This window comes from Euprymna scolopes, chromosome 17, assembly GCF_053919585.1.
Source record: "Euprymna scolopes isolate OS-2025 chromosome 17, ASM5391958v1, whole genome shotgun sequence".
NCBI lineage: Eukaryota > Metazoa > Mollusca > Cephalopoda > Sepiida > Sepiolidae > Euprymna > Euprymna scolopes.
This window is the reverse complement of record NC_136498.1, coordinates 1,495,026-1,509,725: the sequence shown is the minus strand read 5'-3', so window position 1 is coordinate 1,509,725 and position 14,700 is coordinate 1,495,026. Positions and strand designations below refer to the sequence as shown.

General features: G+C 35.1%; 1 protein-coding gene across 4 annotated transcripts in view; it reads right to left on the bottom strand.

Moving 5' to 3' along the window:
* Nucleotides 1-841: 841 nt before the first annotated feature.
* Nucleotides 842-14,700, bottom strand: part of LOC145296648 (potassium voltage-gated channel protein Shaker-like) — a 390,939-nt gene continuing 377,080 nt past the window's right edge. For all 4 annotated transcript variants that reach the window (XM_080142580.1, XM_080142579.1, XM_080142581.1 and 1 more), the window contains one exon: nucleotides 842-2,484. In XM_080142580.1, coding sequence (XP_079998706.1) covers nucleotides 1,053-2,484 — 1,432 coding nt within the window. In that variant the 3' untranslated portion in view covers nucleotides 842-1,052. The remainder of the gene's footprint in view (nucleotides 2,485-14,700) is intronic.

The window sequence follows — 14,700 nt, the reverse complement described above, 5'->3', positions numbered from 1 at the left end:
GATAATCAGTTTATCGGTTTCCATAGCAACAACAACAACAACAACAACAAAATTAAAAGTACAAAAAAAAGAAAAAAAGAAAGAAAGTGATACATCATGACAAACCACAAACATTAGTTTTTTTTTCTTCTTCCCAAAATTGTTCAATCTCTATAAGTACGTTCTTCTAAACTGGAAAAAAAATGTTTATTCAGATTTCGATTTAAAGATATAGATAAACGACAGAGAGATAGAAAAAGAGAAAAAAGAGAAGAGAGAGACAGGAGAGTGAAAGAGAGATAGAGAAAGAGAGAGAGAGAAAGAGAAAGAGAAAGAGAGAGATAGAGAGAGATAGAGAGAAAGATAGAGAGAGAGAGAGAAATAAAAAAAAGACGGAGATAAAGAGAGATAGACACAGAGAAATAGCTCCGGTTGGTATAAGTCGGCTATCCCGCTGTTTTCTCCGCACAACTTTTGGTATTTCCTGTAACCTTGGCAACGTGGCGTTTTTTTTTTTTAGTGAGAATATTTGTCTTGTCACAAAAGACAAATGCAATCTCGCATTCCATCATTAGTAATATGGGATTGGTATATATATATATTCATATTCGCACTGTATCCATTGCATATTCCTTGCGGACATTGTAACCTGTCCTCGTCTTGGACATTGTTCTTTGGGGGATTGCTTTGAGTCCCCTATTCGGTTTGACAGTATTTCTATCTTGACTTTCCGTAACTTTGCGAAATAACCCGCTTTTTTGGCAGCCATGTTTATATCATCATTGTCCGCTGATATATATCTCTCTATATATATATAATTTAATATATATATAGACTTGTGTGAATAATTTGTTGTTGGGTATTTTTCTTTTGTGTTATATGTATATAGTTTACTTTGAGATATTCTCTTTCGGAATTTGGTTTTAAAAAATCCTTGTTTGTTCTTTCAATTTTTAAAAATCATTCCGATCCGGTTTCGTATTTTAAAAATCATTCCATTTGGTTTTCATATTGTTTTTATTGTTTCTGTTTTAGTTGTCTTTAAGATTGTATGCATTGAAGATATAAGTCTCTCATACGTCGGTTTGCATACTAAGGTTATTTTTGATGTGATTGAACCCTATATTGTTAGTATTGCTTATATTTCCCTCTTTCCATTTGTCCGTATACATGCTCCCCTCATCCATTTCCATGATGTCGGACTCGACTTCCGACGTATACGAACTGATTTTTTCGTCATAATAATTTGTGGTAGAAGATACATGTTGGAACTTGTCCTTGTCGCTAGTAGCGTCAGCGTCCCGGTGGTAAAAGTAGTTGAAGTTGGAGACGATGACAGGTACGGGCAGGGCAATAGTCAATACGCCAGCGATGGCGCATAGGGATCCGACTAGTTTGCCATACACGCCTATTGGCGACATGTCCCCATAACCAACGGTGGTCATGGTTACAACGGCCCACCAAAATGAGTCAGGAATGCTTTTGAAATGACTCTGTTCCGTATCTACCTCTGCAAAGTAAACAGCACTAGAAAATAAGACAACACCAATGACCAGAAAGAAGATTAACAAACCGAGTTCACGCAAACTGGCCTTCAGAGTTTGGCCGAGAATTTGCAGTCCTTTGGAATGGCGCGAGAGTTTAAATATTCGAAACACCCTCACTAGACGAATTACCCTGAGGATTGCCAACGACATATTCTGTTTGTCCTGGGTATTCGTATCGTTTTGTATGACAGTTCCTAGTGTTATGAAGTACGGTATAATCGACACAATATCGATAGCGTTCATGCTGTCTTTGAAGAATTCTAATTTCCCCGGACAGCTAGCGAATCGGATCAACAGCTCCATTGTAAACCATATAATGCAGCCAGTCTCTATAATAAAGAATGGTGTACCAAACTTTGGCATGGCATCATCCACGATGATGGTATCATTTAGGAGTTCGTAGCGTTTGAACTCCGGAAGGGTTTCTAAACAGAAGGTAACTATTGAGATCACAATGATACTAACAGACATTATAGCGATCACCCGGGCCGGAGTAGAGCTCTCCGGGTGCTCAACCAAGAGCCATACACGTCGCTGGAATTCGTTCTCGGGAAGGGGTTTTTCTACTTCCTTGATAAATCCCTCTTCTGCTCGGTATTTGTCAATGACCTCCTCCCCGAGCTCAAAAAATCTGATCTCTTCAAGAAAGATGTCCAGTGGCACGTTCTGGGGTCTCCGGAGACGCCCGCCACTGTGGTAAAAGTAGAGGATGGCATCAAAACTAGGACGATTCCTGTCAAAGAAGTATTCGTTCCGGTACGGGTCATAGTAGCGGTTTCGCTTTTTGGGGTTACCCAACAACGTATCCGGAAACTGGCTTAGTGTACGGGTCTGTGTTTCAAACCGAAGTCCGCTTACGTTGATGATAACACGGTCGGACCGCTTGTACATATGAAGAGAACCACTCCCAGCATCCAACTGGTTGTTCTCTTCATCCGGGTTTTTTAAGTCAAGAGACCTGAAAAGAGAAAGAAAGAAAAGCATTAGTCCGGCATTCAATTAGTACTAGTATTATGTTTATGAAAAAAAAAATTATTCTGTAGGAATAAAAAGTGCTAAGTAGTGAGATTGTACTTCTTAAGAAAAATAAGTTTATGTCCTCTTGCAAGTTATAGTAAAATTCTTCGCGTGGCATAATGGATAAAGTACTTAGTTTTAAGTTTTTGGTTACACTCTTTTGAAGGTTAAAGGTTTAATCCAATGCGGGCGACACCCAAGTACAATTAAAAATTACTTAGGACTTCTATCGGTAGTTGAAGGAAAGAGAACATGCTGCCCTCATGGATTGAATAAATGATTCCGTTCAAAATTCCGTGCAGAATTCCGAGTTCGAGAGAAAGGCTCCCAAGTTCGACGAAATATACATAAAGAAGGTCGCAGGTTACATCGACTGAAGCATCGTGAATGTAACACTCAAGACGAGAACAGTAGTCAGAATAATCCAAATAAGATCTAGTTACTAGTAGTTTTGTAATCTATATATCAATATCATAATACATTAAATATACGTACATGTGTCGAGGTTTCCAGATTATAAATGACTCAATCTAAAGATTCTATTTATTAATAACGAAGATAGAAAGTGATATCTTACTACGAACATTAAATCGATATATCGATACGTTAATTTAATGATCGCAGTATGTTATCACCTTCTATCCTCTTTTTTTAATAAATAGGATCTCCCGATCACTAAAGACGCAATGTAGAAAAATAAAATTAAATAAACATAAATGATGTCGCTTTTGAGCCGTGTGTGGAATTAAAATACACCTTGATCTTCTGGACAGGATTCTGTTCTGTCTAAGGATGATATAATGATATCGCGGGGTTTGTGTTCGCGCAGGCCGTCCATACAATGGAAATATGTCACAGACTCCTATAAGGATATCGGAGATAAACCGTAATAACCAGATATATTCTGAAACTAGATTAACAGATTACTGAGATAAATACTTTTGCAGTTTTAACAAAAGGGCTGCAATATCATCTCGGAGTTTTCATCCACGCTGAACGTCTACAGAATACCCATCAGGAATATATTTCATATGAAAGTTGCCATTGTGCAATTTCCACAGTTTCCGCTAATATAAAATAAAGCATTAATAACATAAATATTTACTATATGAAATAATGGGTAACTAAAACAACAACAGACTAGTAGAGATATAATCAGAAACACATCTATAAAGTCGAACTAATATTTCGATGGATTCAAACTATCTTAATCATTTGGTGTAGAAATGTGGTTTTATTCATACACCATATTTATAAGCGTGTTTGAATCCACCGCAATATCGCAAACATGAAAAAGTGAAAAAGAAGGCATTAGAGCGACATTTAAACCCATTTCATTGAGTTAGAAAATAAAGAAGTAAATAATTAGTTAAGATAACATTAGTGTTTCTCTCGTGAATCAGTTCTCTTTAAATGAAACCATTTAGTAAAATTCCTAGCGAACGTCTCCTTGTGTCCTTTTCCTTTGTGAAACCAGGCTTATTTTTATAGTAATTATTAGAAGAAACAGCGACGACAATATAAGAAGCGGAAAAAGAGATCACGCATAAACACCCCTGCATGCATGTATGAAAAACTTGAGTTTTGTTATTGAAAATCTTACACACGTTATTATTCTAAACTATTTTATTATTATCAGCTATTTTTAGATTAAGCCTCCTTAAGCTCATAAAACTCAAATTTGCATATGTGATCATTGAAGCTCGTCTGCTCACTTTTATTACATAGATGTTCATTTTATTTTTACTAATAATGTTCCTAATTAAAACTTAAGCAGGATCCAGAGGAGACTCGTGGGTACTGACGTTCCGAGATCCAGTTTTCAATTCTTTTAAATAATAAAGCACTGCATCGAAGGGTCTTTAGAAAGACGACGGTTGTCGATCAATAACCGCAACAGAGAGCGATATGCAGAGATGCCAGAAATTACAAACAGTGATTGCCAAAAATAGTGATATTTTTAGAGACCCCCGACACTTCACTCTCCCCTCCCCCGTTTTCCCTCCTACTTAACCACAAAACAACACCCTTAAATAAATAAAAGATGCCCGATTTTTTCTTTCTTTCTCCTTCTCTTTCTCTATTTCTTTCTCCCTGTCTTGTATCAAACACAAAGCCGCCGGTGAGATGCCCACTTCTAAACTTACATCACATCGCTCGTCTAAACGTTCTATTAGCTGTAGTGCACACACAAACGTTTTATGCGTTGGATGTTCGTTGGAGTCGTCATGCATCAGGGGTTATAATAGTTGTTGTTCAATATTTGTTTATTGCCAACTAGCTTTCCCTATCCGGCGTTGCCTTGGAATCTTGTAATTTCATTTTAATTTCGCTCTCACTCCCTCTTTTTTTAAAATTATGACGTTTACCCTGTTCATTTGTAGCTAGAGACGTTACTCTTCGATATTTAAAATGAACAGATTTAATCTCGTTTCTGCACAACCAAATTCGCGCATGCACAGAAATTAATATAAACAAATAACAATACTTTCAATCAATCAAATGATTTCTTCATTTATTCAAAATGAGCAAAAATTGGATCGACGTCGATTCTATATAAGATTTTTCTTCAATAAACAGTTAAGCCAAAATCAAAGACAACCTTAAGATCTACGTTGCTTCAGTCTGCCATCTTCGCCCCATCTGTCGAGCTTGTGTTTGTTATCTCAACTCACACATACACACATAAGCATACGCACGCATATGCACACCACTCACTAACCTTTCAAACTATCGTCTGCTCACCAAAAACAAATGAACTTATTCATTTTAAGATTTTTAACATTTTCCACTGAACTTTCTTTCGCCAACGAAAACAAATGAGCATTAGCTGTTATTGATAACTTTTAATCAAATATATTTTGTGTAATTGGATGGGAAGTTTTGATTACGAGTTTTAAGAACATGAATAATTCCTGGCCCTAAACTTATCGACACAGACTTCCTCGATATCTTAACTAAATAATCCCCCTTGTTTTGCAAGAACTCTAAACATATTAACAAACATTCTATATAAACATTTCAAACATCTCTTTAATGATCTTGTGCTTGTTTCGTTCGTTATTTTATGTTTATCATCTAACATTCCTATTGCTTTCTTACATTTGAATATAAACCTAAAAACCGTTTTCACTAAAAATGTCTCCCTGAAATCGGCAACAATTTTCCTCCTAAAAAGGTATCTTCCCAACATTCATTCTGTTGTTTCGCAAGAATAAATTGACATAGATTTTCATTTGACCAATTATATGTGTTTTGCTTCCAGTATTTATCGTTACGAGCCTTTTGCGAAGTCAGCTCAACTTTAAGGTTACTTGTTCATTATCAAATTCGATCAAGCACGTAGAATTTCAGTAAAAATCATGCGTAAAAAAGTTAAATAGGATTTTGAAATTTAAATTTAATTGATGCGCTGCCGCTTGGCTTTTATTTTCTTTATAAATTTACATAAAAAAAGCCTGGTAAATATGCAGAATCGAATCGTGTTATTGTCGAAATTTTCAGAACAGTTTACGTAAAATGCCGAAAGATGCCGAAACGCTGAGCCAATGAAATCGCAGCAGCAAACATCATTTAAGAAAACTTTCATTTACTATCATTGGTTTTATTATAAAAGAATCAAAACTTCATTTTGATTTGAACAAACAATAAATGAATGAATCATGAAAACAAGAAAAAATGTTAAGTCATTCAAAAACTACATTTTCATTCATAAAACTTGCCATACAATGAGTGCTTTTATTTGAATTCTTATTTTCTTAAAATGCCAACAAAATATTTCATTTTTCAATAAATTCTTTATTGAATTATCTTCGTAATAAGAGAAATATCATTTTTTGATTGAAAAAAAAATGACTAGTATTTGTACGAAATTTTTCGTTCGGAACCTTCTTTTTCTCGAAAACTATTGGACCGATTTGGCTGAAATTTTGTGTGAGCCTTTGTTATGACAATGTGAAGCGAACTTAGCATTATGGTATCCATTAGATGCACAGTTAAAGATTAATACGGTTAGTAATTAATGCAAAAATGGACACAAAATCGGCTATATTCAACCATTGTCATAAAACACCCATTTAGCCGGATCAATCCAGTAGTTTCTAAAAAGAACCTCTAGAGTAAATGTGGTATTGTGGTAATTAATCCCTATTTACTCCTATTAATACCTAAATTTGCATCGGACAGATACTATAACGCTTAGTTCGTTGTACCTCATCATAGCAAATGTCTATACAATTTTCAGCCAGATCGGCTCAGTTGTTTCCGATAAAAAATGGAACGGGTAGTCAGACGGACAGGCTGAGAAATGTGGCGTCCAAGATCAATATATCGTTTTTAAATATATCTATAGCACAGAGGTGGATGTAAAAAAACACTTATTGAGAGTTGCATTCTTTTATAATTTAATACACCAAGCTGGAGGGATTATCCACTACCTGCGTTATGGTGTTCTATAAATATTGTAGATTGTTTAGTGAAGAATTCAGCTCTTCATTAATCCAGATTCCGATTACGAGATGGGAATTGTATACATTAACACATTAATAAAAGAATCCGTGTTCATGAAGTAAGCTTTAGCACGTCTTTGGAACAATGCCAAGAAGCAAGGGGCGCGCTGTGAGGATCGATCGTGCGAATAATGAACAGCGCGTCTAGCTTTTCATCAAATAGAACCACGAAAGGCTCCATGTCGAACAGAACTTGTTGTCGACCCTCTCATTTAATTCAGATTGTTCACTACAAAGTACTAACAGCACGTCTAGCTGTGCTACCAAAGTTTCTTTTTCAATAATTACAAAATATCAGTTTGATAATATTGTTGCATTGAAACGAAACGGTCATGAAGCAGCTGCTACTCGCCAACCACGATCGGGTCTCTAAAGCAACTTTATAAAATTATTTTTTTACAAAAAATACCATTTGACAAATTTCCAGGTTTTCTAGCAATCAACTGCAGAAGAGTTCGGCTTCCGACAATACGTTCTCCGTTTAAACCGAGACAAAACACAACAAACCTAAATAAATAAATAAATAAATAAATAAATAAACACGAGAGTTTTTTTTGCGTTAAGTGTTAATCAAATTGATTTCAAGTTAATTCAAATCAAGCTGCACTGCGTATGCTTATGGAATGATTGTAAGCAAATATCTTTTGAAATACGAGATGTTTTCAATAAGTTTCCAGACGTTTTTCCTACGGGCACTTTTATTGATTGTACACACATGAAAGTCTCTTTCGAAGTAATTTCCTCCGGCTGCAATACACTTGTTATATTGTTCCAACAACTTCTGAAAGAACGCCTGGAAGTCCTCTTGTGTGAGCGTGTCAATGACCCGCGTCACAACCTCTTTCATCTCCTCAATTGTCCCATAACAACATCCTCTAAAATTCTCCTTGAGTTTAGAGAATAAGCAAAAGTCACAGTCTGAACTATAGGAGGATTGATGGCTATCTTGGTAAAATAGTTTGTAATCTCTGGCCACCCTTGGGACAAACTTTGCACAAATCTTCCGCATCTTCAGTTCCTCGTTAATAATTCTGGGTACAGTTCTTACACTGACATTAAACTGTGCACTTATTGTCTCTATAGACACATGACGGTTCTTATACATGAAATTCTTCATTAGGCCAATCAACACCAGTGCTTTGAATTCCTTACTCCTTCAACATCTATCATCCTCCACAGACTCCCTGTCATCCTTGAATCTCTTATGTCGAAAACTGATGCTCGATTCATGCGAGATGGTCCAAAAGCAGTCTGAAGCATTCCATGCATTTCAGTGGCATTTTTTACCAAGTTTAAAACAAACTTTATTGCATATCGTTCTCCTTAAGTGTCCTAACGTCCAGATGGCACTTTTGAAATTCACCAGTTGTGACAAACATGCTTTAGTAGGGTGTATTCCAATTCCTGCTTAACAATTCGTCAGCCATCTCATCAGATATATAGCAATAACATACTGAATTGTCAAGAGTCTGCGACAATTTAAAGTGCTTGTACAAAACAAGTTTGAAAACTTATTGAAGATACCTCGTATTTTTTTTTCATTCATTTTTTGATGGATCTAGATCAGTAATCCGCTGGAATACGCATCACATAAGAAGGTTAAACTAATTATCTTAAACATTTCAACTCTTTAATGTCAACCAAATATTTGCGATCACTTTCGTCTTACATTTCAAGCAGGGTAAAGGCAAACGTATTATATTGGCGCCGTTCGATTTTTGCGGATTTTTATTGTTTAATTTTGAAAAATATTAATTTTTAGATTGTTAACTATTTTGAACTGGTTACAGTGAACGTTTCATCTCTTTAATCGCTGCCAAATGTTTGTGATTTGCTTTGACTCACATTTGAATTCGTCTAAGAACAACTAATTCACTTTCAACACAACCGAAAAGATGTTTTACTTGTATACTGACTGATTTTATGGATTTGTATTGAGATTTTTTGAATGTGTCGACATAAAAGCACAAGTGCCGTGGACATATATCATCAGAAATATGGGATTAGGGTTAGGGTTAGGGTTAGGGGTTAGGGTTAGGGTTAGGGGTTAGGGTTAGGGTTAGGGTTAGGGTTAAAAGTTTAATAACCCCCTTCGTTATGATCATTTATATATTTCGGTGCTGATCCAGAATCTGACTCAAGGTTGCGTCGGCATCTCCCGACAGTTTACGATTAGCAGCCGGAAAACACCGACGCGATTAGCTAATCAATAATCAGTTATCAGCAGACGAAAAAATTCTGATATTTTTCTTGAAAACAAAAATGTTTTTGTTCATAGTTCTTTCCATGTTTTATCTTTTTTAAATATTTATTTAAAAATTGTTTACATACTTTTATTTATTGAAAAATTTGTTTATACACTTTTATGTATTTAAAAAATTGTTTATATACTTTTAAAAATAATTTTTTTCATATGATTAAACTTCTGTTTGCATTGTTTTGAATTAATCGTGTGATATTGTTTTTTCTCCGGCAAGTTTCCTGGTTGTTTACTGTATATTGCCGGAAGATGCCGACGCAACCTTGGCTTTGATTCTGGATCGGTACCAAAATGTATATATGATCGTAACGAATTAGGCTTTAACATTTTTTTTAGTACTACGGAAGGAAAGAAGCGATATAATGCTTTTTTCTGAAGGTCTACTTGACCTCTCCTTAGAAATACGCAAGCTCTTATGCCTGTGTTCACTCAAATCTCTTGGTTTCTACCATACTTTAGAGATGATCCGGTTGTAGCATTCAAAACCTAATCGATATTTTAGAAATGGTTGAAAGAATAACGAAGATAGAAGCAGAAAAATAGACGTAAAAAGCAAAAAACAAAAAAAAAGTATCCAGCCAATCCTAACGGATTTCTTCGATTTTTCTTGTGTTTTTATTCTATGAAAAACCTATAATACGAGCAGCAAAAAGCAATAAAAGAAAAATACCATATATATATATATATATATATATATATATATATATATATATATATATATATATATATATATAAAATTTCTAGATGTAATGTAAACTTAAATCTCATATAAATATTAATATCTATACATTAATATATTGAATCAACCAAATAAAAAAGCTCAATACGACGACAATAAGAAGTAGAGCTTGTCACAAGAAGCATAAATGAAAACTGTAAATAAAAATTTAAATGTAAAATATGTTTCGACAGAATACCTAAAACAAAGACAATTAATTAAACCATTATTCCGCCGAGTTTCAAATAATGCAAAATGCTTCTCTTCAGCAGAAAAAATATCTTATCAAATTTATACATATAGCAAAGCTAACTATTTTCTGGTTTTAGCATTATATGAAACTGCATTATATGAAGCTGCATTGTATGAAACTGCATTGTATGACGATTGTCATAAAATGCCAAAGAATATTGGTAAAATGTCTATAAAAATTAATAAAAACTAAAACAAACTGAATTGGTAATTCCAGAGTGAAATGCAGTCTTTTGGCAAGATTAAGAAACGAAAAAAAGTTTTTTATTTAAATATATATATATGTATGTATATATTCGGAATTTCAATCAATCCCAATGATTAAATTAGGTAATATTCCAATCCGATGTTGTTGCAATGAATAATTCGAAGCAATTAAAACAAAGCAAATTAGTCATCGAAAAACCTCGAATAACGCGAGTTATCACACACACACACACACACACACACACACACACACACACACACACACACACACACACACATATATGGTTAGTGAGAGAGAACTTAATCATATCAGTCGATATTCAAGAAAGTTTCAAAAGCGTAATTTATATATATATATATATATATATATATATATATATATATATATGTGTGTGTGTGTGTGTGTGTGTGTGTGTGTGTGTGTGTATTACAGAAAATCAGAACAACAATTATACCGTCGGTTTCAAGTTCAAAAGAAAGACGACCTATAATTAGTTGTCTATGTCGGACTCTCCCCAGCCTCTGATTATCAAATAAAAAAAAAAAGATAAAGAGAGTCTGGCATGAAATGTAACTGGGATTGCAAAAATGAAAATAAGGTCACAGTGTTCCATACAGCGTGCGAGACGCCATTTCCGGGGAGACAGATATAAACAGAGACTGGAGAGAGTTCGAATAGGTGACCAGATATTGACCCTTTTGGTCTGGATTTGAAACTGACGGTGGCGATATTGCTCTGATCTTCTGTAACACATATATTAATATACAGATATATATTATTTTTTATTTTATCTATACTTATTTGCATTCATTCTTCACTAGCAAATTTAATCAAATACTATTTACTAATTCATAGTCCTATCCTTCACTGTTCACTGATGAAACTTCCGTCGATTTCAACGTATGAGTCACAGCAACTTAGTTGTTCGGAAATCCACACACATGATTTGTGGTAAAGGCTTTGTGCAGAACCAACCACACTTTTGGTAAAATTTCCAATATCAATCAGTGCAATAGCTGCCAGAAGACAGAGCAGAAGATGGACCTAATAACGTGAATCAGCACGTTATATTGAGGTACTTCAGTGCTGTCTTTATTTTTGGCATAGGTGTTCATCCGTTCTCTCACATACAATTCTTGCTGTCCCCCAAAGTATATTTCATAGGTGATAAAAGTATATTACATATGTGATAAAAGTATATTAAATAGGTGATATTTCACAGAATCATCTTACATCAGTCTCTCATGCTGCTTCTTCCTGCATTTTTCCAGGCCTTGATTTGAGCACATTTGAGTAGGAAACCATTAATAACATGGAAACACACTTAATATGGAAACAAAAATCAAAGGATTTTTTTAGGAAATTTTGAGATGAGGATTCATGAATTATATTATTCGGACTATTGTTTTCACTCATAACGGCCAATATAATTTCCAATTTTCTTTAGGTGCATCTGTTCAAACTCGGGAATCTTTCTGTCGAACTCTTTATCCTTTATAAAAAGTTGTATTTTAAGGCTATATCAATGCGGTTCGTAGGAAACACAGTGGACACGAGTTAGTATATAAAAGAATAATGACAATATTTTTAATAATTTTCTATTATATTTATGGACCAAGTAATGTGATTGAAAATTATTGAAAATTCCTTCTAATATTGTCATTATTTTTATATGCTAACTCGTGGCCACGATGTTTCCTACGAACCGCATTGGTATAGCCTTCAAACATAATTCATTTCACACTACGGATACTGATTTAAGCCAATTACAACATCCTCCAATTTATCCTTTAATAAATCCATAAGGGAACATTCTCTCGTCTCGTTAACCATGTCTTAAGTAATGCGCAATTTTAGTTTTAATATAACCAGCATTAAAGATTGAACCTTCGACTTCTCGTGGAATGTCACTTCGAACAGGACTTTGCTTAGTACGTTATCCATTACGCCGGAAAGGTGAGAGCAGTAGTCCGAATAATTCAAACAATTCAGAAGTATTTTATTTTAAAACGTCCATGCGCAAAAATTACACATTACTAAATGATCACCCATCCGATACTGGCCAGGCTCAACGTAGCTTAACTTCGGTGATCTAAAGTGATTATGTTGTATATAAAGAATTGTTTTCAGTACGTGTTGCGTTTTGACATTCAACAGAGTTGATATGCCATCAAGCAAAAAAATTATGTTAGTATTAATATTTGTACTATTAGAAGTTGAATTTGGCTTACTCGATTCCATAGTACGAATTGGCATCCATTAGGTTAATTAGATCCCCCCCGGAAGGAAGAACTCAGTAAACAACAATATGGCCGACCGAGTGAGATATGTTAAATTTTTGCTTCTATCTTCAGTCTTTTCGCGTGCGTGTGTATACGCGTATGTGTGTGCGTGTGTGTGTGTTTTGAAAGGGTGAGACGTTAGCTTAATTCTTTCCTTACTTATTTTTTAATCTTTTAGCGATATTTTCTTTTTCCTTTTTTTTTTTCATGCGAGGGTATTTTCGCTATTCTAAAAACGAATACGTTTTTTCTTCTCTTTTTTTTCTAGCGCGATATTTATAACGCGTCGAACACGAGCCAAGAAAACATGGCGAACATGCCTGCTTAACAAACGAGAATCTCTAGCAGAGAACAAGCAATATTAACAGCGAAAGCCTCTAAGCAACAAAGTAAGGCATAGCAAGCAGTTGGTGGAAAAATGACGTACAACGCGAGCCGCTTATTACGATCAATTTCGGACTGTCGTTTTATTTACTGACAGAAAGCAACCTGAGTAGAAATTAGTTTCTCCAATAGCGCTCGATTAAATAGAGCTGAGAGGGGAAAGATAACGAAATTCCAAAGTCTTATGTATGGCATGAAAAAAGAAACTGGAATCTTAGGAAGATCGTCATAATTTCAGTAATTATATGAACAACCGGATCATGAAAAAGATAAAATAAACTAGCTGGCAAATAATACCCGGTAAACCAAGTGCAAGAGAGATGGAAACAATTGCATTAAAAAACGGCTAGAATCTTAAAAGAGATCTCTCGGTTGGAATGTATAAGACAGTATATGAATATCTGCTGTTCCCCAATCATCAGCTTTAACGAAATGATAAGAAAATTGATAAAAATCGAAGTTAGCAAAAAGATGAGTGATCTCAGCAATAGCAATTCTGTTCAAGGTTCTGTCGCGCAGAAGTAGCGAGTGTGATCCATCTGTAAGGTTCTATTGGAGGATGGCTGCTATACGATGCGACACAAGGATGAGCTGTAAAAAGTGAAATATCAAGTGTAGCAACAAGTCTTGAGAAACAGAAAGAACAATAAGAATTGGTTAAACGACCTCATTTTAAAAAGGTCAGCGGGCAAAAGTACAATGGGATTAAATGATTACCGGGTAACACCGGGTGGTGACGACTGGTTGGCAACAAACAACTGCTGAACAACAACTATTATGACCCCTGGTGCGTATCGAATCCAACGAACACCCAACACCGATAGCTTTTCTGCATGCACTAGAGTTGATGCAAAAGGTGTGTTGGTTCTGCCACACAGAAAGAGAGAGCGTGAACCAACTGACAGCACACTATAAAGCTCTGCTGGGGGACGACTACTATAGAATGCAGCACAGTGAAAAGTGGGTAAATATCTCCATTGGTTCATCTGTAAAATGTTGAATATAGCAGCATATCCTGGGAAGCTATACTTGAAAGAAACAACCGGAAATAAGTCATACACCATCCACTATGACCATACAATTCATATAGCTACGCACCTAAAAAAACGGTGCTATTAAATCTGACATAATGATGGGGAACTATTATAGAAGGAGAAAAAAGTAACCTTAGTAGAAGTGATGCTGAGTTATGAAGTAGCTTCAATAAGTTTCCTGGCCTTTTTTGTACAAGCGTTTAAAATTGTCATAGACTCACTATTTATTGCTATACATTATGAGATGACTGACCAATTATTATGATTTCAGGTTCAAATGAACAGCTACAGCAGGAATTGCAATACTCCCTACTAAAGCCTGATTGTTGGTGAATTTAAAAAATGCAACGAGGATCATTGACATGATCACACGAAGACTTTCATAAGTTTTTGGAACGATGCGACAAGTGCATTGCAGTCGGAGGAGATTAATTCGAAGGGTTCGAGTTTCATGTATGTGCTATCAATAATAGTGCCCATGTGAAAAGTTTAGAAACTTATTGAAGACACC